At 42.8% G+C, this 13125-nt stretch overlaps 1 protein-coding gene across 1 annotated transcript in view; it reads left to right on the top strand.

Moving 5' to 3' along the window:
• The first annotated feature begins 6045 nt into the window (after positions 1-6045).
• The window catches only part of LOC123482711, a 28787-nt gene continuing 21707 nt past the window's right edge, over positions 6046-13125 (top strand). The window contains exons 1-2 of the mRNA XM_045211222.1: positions 6046-6283; positions 12562-12701. Coding sequence (XP_045067157.1) covers positions 6046-6283; positions 12562-12701 — 378 coding nt within the window. The remainder of the gene's footprint in view (positions 6284-12561; positions 12702-13125) is intronic.

Here is a 13125-nt window from a genome sequence, read left to right on the forward strand (position 1 = left end):
CCTGACCCGTGTCCTCTCTTCTTTCAGGTGAGCCCACCCCGAGGGAAGGCCTCATTTAAACTTGATCTTCCCACCCCGACTGAGGGAGGGCAACATAGAAAACTCATTATTTATAAACACATCTGCCCACGGGTGCTCTCTTACAGTCAGTATCATATGCTCGTGTGACTACTAACGCTCCCTGGTCTGTGTCCCATAAAGGCTCCCTATTTAGTGCACTACTTTTCACCAGGGCCCATACGAGCTCTGGTCAAAAGTAGTGCACTATAGAACAGTGTTTTATTTGGGACTTATGCACTGACCCACGACAGGGGTCTGTTTTAATATGGACAAAAAAATAGCGTGTGCCCGGTGAAGGCATATTTAAGTTAGTTTTGCAACACAGCAAGTAATGCTGTGTGTGATGTTTGGTCACCCTTGACCTCTGGCCTTTTAAAGACTCCATCCAAACAGATGGTTGTTAACAGAGTGACCATTAGCACTATTAATAGTTCATTAAGGATTAGTTCATGGTTCTTGGTAGGGAGATAAGGGTGCCTAACCTAAATATATCCTGTTTATCAGTGAAAAGGCACAATTTAGTTCACCCCAATCATTACATTACTTATGTTTCCATGAAATAAGCTATGGGTATTGTGATATTACGATGATCCACTCTCTGGGTTGTATATGTCATGGCCACTATTAGCATAAGGAACATTAGTATGTCTACCTTGGATTCATTCACTCCCTTTGTTTTGTGATTTAATATTCTGTGGTCTGAATATTATCACTCCCTTTACAATGGCCAATAAAAAACTCCACTTTTGTATTGCACTCTCTTCTAACACATTAAATGTCTCTCAAGGTAAAATAAGTAATTTTTTTTAGTTTATATGAACTGTCCCTTTGCAGTGATGTCCTTTCACCCAGGTTTTTGGTTTGGGCGTCTACCGGGGCTCTATAAAGGGGTCCATAGGAAGGGCGGCGTCCTCATATTCCCCCACATCCAGAGCATCAAGCTGAGCCAAACTCCAGGTGCGTCCATTCCATTAAACTCAATACACTTTATTTATTCCCCAACAGGCAATTGTTCCTGGGCAAGAAAGTCAACAGACAACACATGGCAACAGGATGAATATGTTTACTACAACATGTACCATAGCGCCACACACACACACACACACCACATACCTACAAACAAAGGCGTTTACCACAATATTTATCTGCATACCACCAAGTAGAAGACTTGCTAGCATGGCCCTCTGTCCTGCTCTGCAGTGTGCAGGCCTTGCTGTATTGTCTGACATCTGATAGCCAGCAGCAGCTGGCTTCTCCTCTTTGCCAGACCTGATACGGAGATAACAAACATTACACACACACAACACACACAGACACACACACACACACACACACAACACACACACAAACACCCAGATGCATAAAAACACACTTACGTAGAGGCATACACACACATATACAAGGTATATAACACATTAATGCACATTCTTTACACTCTCAAAGCATGACACATGCATGCCACACAATCTCTGTCGTATTTGTGTATACACAATCACACACACACACACACACACACACACACACACACAGAGCATGCAAACAGTCCACATCACACATGCACTGCCCGACTTAACATCAAGGAAGGAGTGAAAGCGGCAGGGCTTCTTCGGAGGAGCGTTACCCTCAGCAACAGAAGCGGGTGGCAGTTACAAAATGTCAGCCTGGCTGCGTTCTCCCAATCACTCAGACTTGATTCTAGTCTTTATATATACACAGTACCAGTCAAAAGTTGGACACACCTACTCATTCAAGGGTTTTTCTTTATTTTTTACTATTTTCTACATTTGTAGAATAATAGTAAAGTCATCAAAACTATGAAATAACACATATGGAATCATGTAGTATCCAAAAAGTGTTAAACAAATCCAAAATATATTTTTTTATTTGAGATTCTTCAAATAGACACCCCTTCGCCTTTGCGACAGCTTTGCACACTCTTGGACATTCTCTCCAGCCAGCTTCACCTGGAATGCTTTTCCAACACTTGAAGGAGTTCCCCATATGCCGAGCACTTGTTGACTGCTTTTCCTTCCACTCTGCCGTCCAACTCATCCCCAAACCATCTCAATTGGGAGGTCGGGGATTGTGGAGGCCAGGTCATCTGATGCAGCACTCCATCACTCTCCTTCTTGGTAAAATAGAACTTACACAGCCTGGAGGTGTGTTGGGTCGGTGTCCTGTTGCAAAACAAATTATAGTCCCCACTAAGCCCAAACCAGATGGGATGGCGTATCGCTTGCAGAGTGCTGTGGTAGCCATGCTGGTTAGGTGTGTCTTCAATTCTAAATAAATCTGTGTCACCAGCAAAGCACCCCCACACCATAACACCACCTACTCCATGCTTTACGGTGGGAACTACGCATGCGGAATCATCCGTTAACCCACACCGCGTCTCCCAAATACACAGTGGTTGGAACCCAAAAATCTCAAATTTGGACTCCAGACCAAAGACACATTTCCACCTGTCTAATGCTCCATTGCTTGTGTTTCTTGGCCCAAGCAGGTCTGTTCTTCTTATTGGTGTCCTTTAGTAGTGGTTTTCTTTGCAGCAATTACGACCATGAAGGCCTAGTCCACACGGTCCCCTCTGAACAGTTGATGTTGAGATGTCTGTTACTTGAATGAGATGTCCTGTTGCTTATGTGAAGCATTTATTTGGGCTGCCTTTCTGGGCTGGTAACTCTAATGAACGTATCCTCTGCTGCAGAGGTAACTCTGGATCTTCCTTTCCTGTGGCTGTCCTCACGAGAGCCAGTTTCATCATAGGGCTTGATGGGTTTTGCAACTGCACTTGAAGAAACTTTAGTTCTTGACATTTTCTATTGACTGACCTTCATGTCTTAAAATAATGATGGACTGTCGTTTTCTCTTTGCTTATTTGGGCTGTTCTTGCCATAATATGGACTTGGTCTTTTACCAAATAGGGCTATCTTCTGTACACCCCCCTACATTGTCACAACACAACTGATGGGCAAGAAATGGAAAGAAATTCCACAAATTATGCTTTTGGGCACACCTGTTAGGTGAAATACATTCCAGGTGACTATCTCATGAAGCTGGTTTAGAGAATGCCACAGCTGTCATCAAGGCAAAGGGTGACCTATTTGAAGAATCTCAAATATAAAATATGTTTTGATTTGTTTAACACTTTTTTGGTTTACATGATTCCATTTGTGTTATTTCATAGTTTTGATGTCTTCACTATTATTCTACAATGTAGAAAATAGTAAAAATAAAAGAAAAACCCTTGAATGAGTAGGTGTGTCAAACTTTTGGCTGGTACTGTATATATATTGTTTTGCAAGATGGTCATTGTTATTTCTCAGTATGGTTTACTTATATAATCAACCACTTATTTTTGAACACTCTTCTTTACTGTTACAACACTCAAGTTTTACAAGACAACATATGAGCTGCGTCTTAAATAAATGGCACCCTATTCCCTATATAGTGCCACAACTTTTGACCAGTGCGCTATATAGAAGTTGGGTTTTGCTGAAGTAGTGCACAATAAATGGAATAGGGTGCCATTTGGGATACACTCAGTTTCTTCACTGATCTGGATATTATTTTATGAGAGGTTTCTTTATTACTAGACAGGGGTTGTGAGAGTAAAGTCGTTTTGTGTGCGGTGTTTGTGTTGCTGTAACACGGCCTGTTGAGCTGCTGAACATATAAAAGGTTTAAATATAGACCGAGCTTTAGCAGCCAGATGCTAATTTTAGTCCCCCCCCTCCCTTTCTTTCTTTACTCTCTGTCACTTTCTCTCTCTCTCTTCCACCAAGTCATTGGATGAGGTCACTGCGTGTAGCTTTGAGCTAACCACCACTTTTGATATTAAATAATGCACTGTTACCCTAAGTCTAAGGTCTTCGACTAGTTAAGACTTGTGTTAAAATAGGGTCAAATAGATCTGCCTTGTAGTTGGGATAACCTCCGGTCATGTTATTAAATCAATCAGTTTTGTATTTAAAAAGCCCTTTTTACCTCAGCAGTTGCTCACAAAGGACTTTGCGGTAAATAACCGGTCTAGAATCACAAAGGTCCGTGGTTCCAATGACTGAGAGGGCAATAATGCTGTTCATGTATGTTACCAATGTTTTGCTTAATATAACCTCACATAGTGTTTAGTTTGTTATGTATGCTACACATGCCTGTGTTTATTTATTCCACTAGCCCCAGTAGACTTCCATCTAAAATATAATTTTGATCTTTAATCTGAATTAAGCGGTCTTCCAATTTATTGCGTCTAATCAACACCTTGACCTTTCAAGCTATTCATCTCATCAAAAGCATTGGGATGAAGGCTGAGTTTTCAACCTTGATTGTATGTTTCTGCTTTATTGACTCTATGTTCTCTGTTTTGCTCTTACAGATTCCACATCATATCTGGCTACGCTGGAGTGCAGTTTACCCAAGACATATACACCACAGGTCTGGGCATCTCAACCACTGTTTCACTATAATGTTGTCACTTGTAAATGCATTATTATTTTTCAAAGACCCAAAGACACTTTACATTAGTTTAAAAATTAACGAGACAATAACAAAAACAGTGCCAGACTAAACAGAGACGCATATCTATGACCTACTTTATATTTTCAAGACAACCTATTTGTGTTTAAAGGGCAAAGCGTTTAAATTACAAAGGCCTTATTCCATGCAAACTGTAAGAATAACTTTTGAGCGTTGTTATTACAGGCATTTTTCATAACATTTATGGTGGATTTTATTATTATTTTTAAGTTTTTTCCAGCAATTTGTCAATATGAGTGTTAATACTCAGCTGTGTGTACTCACTATCTTGTTGGCTTCACGATAATCACAAGGCATATTCTCCTGTAGTCAGTTATAAGGCCTATTCACATGAATTGTGGCTGTAAAGTTTTCTGCAGAATCATTTGCTCGTGATGAAATTGTTTGGAAGGTTATGTGTACAGGAAGTGTATTGGGTGAGCTGCAGTGTTGTGATATCTGACTGCAGTCTGGTTCCTCAAGAACCCCAAGGATAGCGAGACCACTTGCTAGGCACATAATTGCTTTCTCACGGACTGTTGGTGCGGGAGTTCCCTAAACACAGGTGGGCAATCACCACCAAGCAGCCCCAGCCACCACTCTTATCTCCCAAGCCTAACCCAACTTTGTTTTGTTTGTTTGATGCCTTGTGAATACTACTAGTATGGTCTAGCCTGGTTCCAGATCTGTTTGTGAAGTATAGCTAACTCCTATGTTCAGGGGGGATAAGTACTCCAATCTGGCGTCTTTAGGAAGTGGCCGGTGGTCTGTGTGTATCTGTTGTATCCCAAGGGGCTTTGGTGTTTGTTATTGTAGGCCCAGGCCCTGTGGCGTCTAGCCAGGGATAGCTCGAGCTGTCTGTTTCTTAAGTCCAGGCCCTGAGTCACTCCTGGTCCTAAGGCGACAGAACCTGGTTTGCGCCGTGCTTTGCACCCCTCAGATGCTGATCTTGCAGGATAAATGGAGGTTAGTGAGTTAGGTACAGTGCGGGACTGGAGGAGAAGTAGGTTAACACACATAGTTCTGCCTCTATGTGGTCCTCTGTGGCTCAATTGGTAGAGCATGGCGCTGTATGCCGTAGTGGGTTCGTCCCGGGACCACCCATACGTAAAAAATATGCACACATGACTGTGAGTCCCTTTGGATAAAGTGTCTGCTAAATGGCATATTATTATTATATCATTATGTATATACTGTATGTGTGTGTAACGCTCATGCACACACACACTCTTTTTAGGATTCTCCCTCTTCATCTCTTCCTCTTTTTCATTTCTTTCACAATTTCTCATTTTTCTGTCACCCTGTCCCCCCTTTCTTGCCCCCCAATCTCTCTCCACGTTCCACTCTCCCCGCGTTCCACTCTCCCACTAATATCCGCTCTTTCTACACTCTTCATTCTCTCTCTTTCCTCTATTCAGCTTCAACCCCCTCCCCCCTTCCTCCCTCCTTGCTCCCTCTGCATAACTTGGTATGCCTTTCCTGCCCGTTTCCCCAGGGGTCCTGCTTCCCAGAGCGGTGAGGACAACCGCGGCCGGGGGTGGAGCAGCGACTCCCAGCCTCCAGATCAGGCTGTCGGAGCGCACAGAGCGCCCCGCTGACCTGGACAAGCTCAAGCCCTACGTCACGGGGACACATCCTAGTCCTATTGGCTCGCCTCAGCGCGCCGGCCGCGTGCTCCGCCAGCGGTGGGTGGTAGAATTTGGAGGAGGTGGGGAGCGGAGCTATGGAATAACTTCAACTGTTTTTAGGATGTTGGTTGGTTTATTAGAGAATGTTGGTAGTCTCTTGGATTTGGGGACCTCTGCACTCCGCCCTAAAGAAAAATCTGGGAGAAACACTGATTAGGATTTAGGAGCCTTACCACTGCTGCACCATTGAGCAAATTACCACAGCTAGTTGTAGAATCAAACATGTCCTTCCCCAAATTCTCATCTTACAACCATTAAAAGAAACAGCAAAACAGATCTTAGATCTGCCCATAGGTGCAAGTTAATGCTGTATCCTCATCACCACCACACCCGATAGTACATACACCGGACAGTTAGCGCTCCCCCCGCCAGACTATACTGGCTGTAGATTGGGCTCCATCTCCCTGCTAGAAGATCCCTATCACACCAGGCATGTAGCCTATAGATTGATGGTAGATTAACATTGTGTTTGTCCCCCAATGGCACCCTATTCCCTACATAGTCCCACTAGTTTTGACCAGGTCCCATGGGGTCTGGACAGTATATAATTGGGCATTCGGAATGAAATATTGTTTACTGTTTTTGGTACTAGGGGCCAGAGATGGGTGATTAGATGTTCTTTCCTTGATCTTCTGTCCACTGGTTTCTACATCATAAACAACTAAGGGATGTTTTCCTGGCTTTCTCCAGTTACATTTTAATCTAATAGTAGACTTAATATGGGTCCGGAAACAGACCCTATTGTAAGTGGCCCTATATGCACTGCTATGGCTGTGAAGTCAACCTGTTTTCCAATCTTTTCTCCTGTCAGTTTTACTACATGTGTGAAAAGAAAACATACATCATTTTGACATTAAAATCGCTTTTAGGAAAGTAACATTAGATAGAACATTTATTTCTGTGAAACAGTACTAAAAGCAGTGAACTTTCAGTGACCCCCAATGAATGGTTGGTCATTCATTGGGTTTGTAACTATCTAATGCAATCGATGTAGGTGAAACAGTAGCACAGGCACTTTTTTATCCACAGTCTCACTTGAAGAGAAGCCTGAGGTTGAAAGGAATTGCCAAGCCAAGGAAATCAGCCCAAGTGTCAACTCAGCGCTTTTACCCACCAAGCTGCTGCAATGCTGCTGTAGAGTAGAGCACTCAGGTTTTATGATCGCTTGCATATTGTATATGCTAATCACCTCCTTTCACTTAATACTACTGTGCCAAGATCAAAGCAAAGTATCACTGCTTTTCTGTTTCAAAAACTGAAACCACCTAGTGAGTAGTAACATTAGATCTAATTTTAAGTTAATTGTCAGTCATCTGACCTCATATGAGAGTTATATCAGTCAATTTTTTGTATTGTGTTTACAACAGAATGGGATAGATGGGGCATTTGTTTCTACCTTGGAATGATGCATCATAGAGCATCAGCATTACGCTCTTAGATGATGTGCATAGAGTATAGGCTTACAGTACCCTACCAGGATTAGCTCTCAATCATGTCAAGTAGCCCTGAAGATTACTTTTGTTATTGACTGTGTCTGTCTAAAGGTTGGATGTATCCATTTTGTGTGCATAGTGACACCTACCAGCGACAGAGAGAAGTGCAAATTTCAGTGTTTTGTTGGGCAGTATTTATTCTATTCTGTCATCAATGTTAATAACATGTCCATTAACCTATTATGTCTTATTCATCACTCACCAACCAATGAATTTATATGTTGAATTCAGGAGGAAAGAAACTTTATGTGAAAGGTAAGTTTCTGTGCTAAACTCATGCAGAGTACTCATATGGAGTATATTTAAATGTATTCAGTATTACCCATGCAGGGAGTTTTTTCTTTTTCTTAGGAAATGCAGTTGTTATCCGTGGATAGCACTCTGGAGTTCCAGCCCAGTCCTGCTGAGAGCATCAGCGACAAACTTCAGAGAAGTGCCTACACTAGCCTGCAGAGGTATAGTTTCAGTGGAAGGTAGAGAAATACTGTGGTAATAATGATTTGATATCTTAAAAAGAAAAGGAAAACCTGCAAGCTGCTCTTGATATGTCATCATCATTCCAACGCACCTGCAACAAGCAAACTCATGCGAAGACACCTCCTATTTTGCTAATGGAGTTGATAGTGTGTGTGTGTGTGTGTGTGTGTGTGTGTGTGTGTGTGTGTGTGTGTGTGTGTGTGTGTGTGTATATTTAAGCAATAGGGCCCAAGGAGTTGTAGTACAGTGCCTTCAGAAAGTATTCATACCCCTTATGACTTATTCCACATTTTTGTTGTTACAGCCTGAAATCAAAATGGTTTAAAAGTGCTTTTTCACCCATCTATGCACAACACCCCCATAGTGACAAAGTAGAAAACATGTTTCTAGACAATTTTGCAAAGTTGTTGAAAATGAAGCCGCAGAAATGTCATTTACATAAGTATTCACATCCCAAGTCCAATACTTTGTAGAAACCCGATTTGGCAGTGATTAGCTGTAAGTCTCTAAGGCTTTCCACACTTGCCCATATATTGCCCATGGCTATTTTCAAAATTCTTCAAACTCTGTCAAGGTCGTTTGTTGATCATTGCTGGACAACCATTTTCCAGATCTTGCCATAGATTTTCAAGTAGATTTAAGTCAAAGCCTTAACTTTCGACCACTGAGGAACATTTGCTGTCTTCTTAGTAAGCTGATTCCATTGTAGAATTTTGCCTTGTGTTTTAGGATAGTGTCCTGCTGAAAGGTGAATTAATCTCCCGGTGTCTGGTGGAAAACAGACCGAACATGGTTTTCCTCTAGGGTTTTGCCTGTGTTAGCGCCCATTACGTTTTTATTTTGTGCTGTCTGAAAAACTCCCAAGTCCTTTAGCGATTTTGAAACATACCCATAACATGATGCAGCCACCACTATGCTTGAAAATATGGAGAGTGGTACTACTGTAGTTGGATATGCCCCAAACATAACACTTTGTATTCAGGACAAAAAAATGGATTGCTTTGCCTACATTTTTTAGCAGTATTACATTAGTGCCTTGTTACAAACAGGATGCATGTTTTGGAATATTTTTTATTCTTTACAGAGCTTCCTTTTCACTCTGTCCAATTAGGTTAGTAACTTCGCAATGTTGTTGATCCATCCTTAGTTTTCTCCTATCCACAAACCATTAAGCTCTAGCTGTTTTAAAGTCATCATAGAGAGTACCATAGTATGAGTCTTTGTACCCATAAAACCTACGGTCAAACAGGAAGTGGTTCTCGTTTTCACCATACATTTTTCCCATAGGGATTTTAGAAACACTTAAAATAAGGGTTGTGTTTCATTAGGCCTACCTGGCGTGATGTTTTGATAACAGCATGGCATTGCATTGGAGTGCCTGGATGCAGCTCTGGCTCTGGAGCAGGTTTTCATCAAGGATCTCTCTGTGCTTTGCTCACGTTCATCTTTGCCTCTGGCCTGACTAGTCTCCCAGTGCCTGCCGGTGAAAAACATGCCCACAGCATGGTGCTGCCACCATGCTTCACCGTAGGGAGGGTGCCAGGTTTCCTCCATTAGTGCCTTGGCATTCAGGCCAAATAGTTTAATCTTGGTTTCATCAGATCAAGAATCTTGTTTCTCATGGTCTGAGAGTCTTTAGGTGCCTTTTGGCAAACTCCAAGCGGGCTGTCATGTGCCTTTTACTGAGGGTGGCTTCGTCTGGCCACTCTAAAGGCCTGATTTGGTGGAGTGCTTCAGAGATGGTTGTCCTTCTGGAAGGTTTCTCCCATCTCCACAGAGGAAATCTAGAGCTCTGGCAGAGTGAGGCCATCAGGTTCTTGGTCCACCTTCCTGACCAAGCCCCTTCTCCCCGATTGTAAGTATTTGGAAATAGTCACAGGATGGTTTTCCAATACGTTAACGCTATTCACCTCTTTCAAGTTTTCATTTGAATATTTGTAGCTATTTTTTAAGTAAATACCTGCAGTCAACTATGTTGAGATAAAAAGATTACATTTTCCATTTCACTGTCACATAATTTTGAATTATGAAACCTCATATTTCATTTGTTTAGTCATTTGTAGACGTCTTATCCAGAGCGACTTACAGTTAGTGAATAATCATCTTTTTTTTTATACTGGCCCCCGGTGGGAAGCTTGAACCCACATAACCCTGAGCGTTGCCAAACACCATGCTCTATCAGCACAGAGCTTCCTTCCCTGCACGGCCATTCCCTCCCCTACCCGGGGCCCGGCGCTTAGGGCCAATTGTGCGCCGCCATGCGATCTCCAGTCGCGGCCGGCTCGAGCAGAGCCTGGGTCCAGAACAGGATCTCTGGTGGCACAGATTAGCACTGCGATGCAGTGCCTTGAACCCACTGCGCCACTCAGAAGTGCATTGGTGTTTGGTTACAAGCACACCTAGCGGCGAGAGACTGGCCTCTTGTGAGTCACTCACTGTTGTGCAGCATGTGCTTAGGTGATCTAGTTACAGTATAAAATTCACAACTCAACGTTTGCCAGCTAGATATCTTGTATAAATTGTTCGATAGCTCATTAGCATTTAGTTAGCATCCTCTATGAAGTTCTACATGTACTTGTTAGCATTGCTAACCTTCGGATCTAAAGGCTCAGTGGGGTTTAGAAATAGCGATCCTTGTGTTCAGTGCTGGTATTTGCAAATATCCAGGTATGGCACAAGGTTGGTGAAAAGGTATGACAATCTGGATTATCACCCAAGCCTAGTTGACGAGGTATATCAGGCAAAAACATACTCCGAGAGGAAATTGTGATGAAGGCGTATATCTGGGAAGGTATAAAATAATTTCTGAAGTGTGGTCTCCATCATTGGGAAATTGAAAAAAGTATGGAACTAACCAGGCTCTGCCTAAAGCTGGCGTCTGACCAAACTGATCAACCGATCAAGAAGGACCTTGGTCAGGGAGGTGACCAGAACCCAATGACCACTCTGACAGAACTACAGAGTTCCTTGGCTGAGATGGAAGAACCTGCCAGAAGGACAACAGTCTCTACAGCACTTCACTAATCTGGGCTTTGGAAGAGTGGCCAGGAGAAGCCCTCCTGAGAAAATGGCATGACAGCATGCTGGAGTTTGCAAAAGTGACGTGAAATACTCAGAGCATAAGGCAAAAGATTCTGTGGTCTGATTAGACAAAATTTGAACTGTTTAGCCTGAATGGCTATGTCTGGAGAAAACCAGGCACAGATCATCACTGTCTAACACCATCCCTACGTGAAGCATGGTGGTGGCAGCATCATTCTATGGGGATGCTTTTCAGCGGCAGGGACTGGGAGACTGAGTAAGGATAGAGGAACAGTGAATGGAGGCCAAATGCAATCTAGATGAGAACCTGCTTCCAGAGTGCAAATGACCTTAGACTGTGGCGAAGATTTACGTTCCAATAGGATAATGACCCCAAACATACAGCCAAAGCTTAGCTGGAATGGCTTCAGAACAAGAATGTGAAAGTTCTTGAGTGGTAGCCAAAGCCCAGACTTGAATCCCATTGAAAATCTGTGGAAAGACTTGAAGCTTGCTGTTCACCTCCATTTCCCATCTTGAGAAAATCTGCAAGGAAGAATGTGAGAAAATCCCCAAATCCAGATATGTAAAAGCTGATACAGACATTTGCAAGACAACTCAAAGCTATAATAGCCGCCAAAGGTGCGTCTACAAAGTATTGACTCATGGGGGGTGAATACTTATGTAAATTAGATATTTCTGTATTTCATTTTCAATACATTTGCTAAAATCTCTAAAACCAAAACATCTATTTAATCAATTTTGAATTCAGGCTGAAACACAATGTGTAATAAGACAAGGGAGTATGAATACTTTCTGAAGGGACATTTATGCCATTCTAGATATGTATTTAGCTGCTATCACTATAGAAAAATAGCCAACCTATTTTAGCTGGAGCGTAACTTTGCTATCTACTGTCAAGAACCTCCTACTTTAAAATCAAATGTTATGACTGTGTTCATGGGGTCTCTGCCAGGTCAGGGTGAAGATGCTCCAGTCATATTAGCCTACAGGTCCTGGGGAATCACACAGTGAACACTTTTCCTGGCTTCCACATCACACACAGGTAAGACCATACAGATACTCTGCTCAAATGGAGCATTCAATTGTATTTTCTGCCCTCAAGGTGTGTTAGAGGGCGACTTTTATGTTCTGTTTTTATTTATAAAGTATAAAATCCAGATAACAAAACATCTCCTAGAGAATGTAGTGAATGGGTGTTACATTATCAACACAATTCAAGAGGTAAAGAGTGCCTCTCACTCCTATAGAGCACTTTCAATGGTTGTCCCTCCTCTACTCTCTAGGGGGTTGGAGCTGTCTAGTCCTCTTCCAGGTGAGGCAGTGGGGGGCAGACCACGTGGACCTGTGGCTGTCCAACACTCTCCACTTCCCCTCACCGTCCCAGGACGCCACCCTCTCCCCAGAGTCCCAGGGCTTATTCAAGGTAGGGGTGGTGGTCTTTTTTTTGTAGTTGCGCTTAGCATCTCAGAAGATAGCTACATCAGCACAAATGTTGACATTTCTATGAAGTCGACCAGAGATTATTGTTAAGAGTCAACTCGATAGAAATGTCAAAGTTCAGCTTTCCCAGCGATGTGCAAGTAGTTTGCCTTTTTAAATACAGATTGGTACAGGCGCTCAAATAAGCCTCTCAAAATTTCACAGGCTTGGTTTCCCAGGTTAAAATATGAGTAATACGTCTGCGTAGTTACAGTTGAATCAGTTGAATCTCCTGCTGACCGTCTGCCCCCCGTTCGCGTCCAGGTGGTTGCTTCAGCAGGGCGGTGTCCAGTGCCCCAGGGTGGCTGCTTGTGGCTCGCCTCCCTGCAGCTCCTCAACAGGAACCTGCCCCTAAACCTGCTCTCCAC

The sequence above is a fragment of the Coregonus clupeaformis genome, chromosome 36 (assembly GCF_020615455.1).
Source record: "Coregonus clupeaformis isolate EN_2021a chromosome 36, ASM2061545v1, whole genome shotgun sequence".
Taxonomy (NCBI): Eukaryota; Metazoa; Chordata; class Actinopteri; order Salmoniformes; family Salmonidae; genus Coregonus; species Coregonus clupeaformis.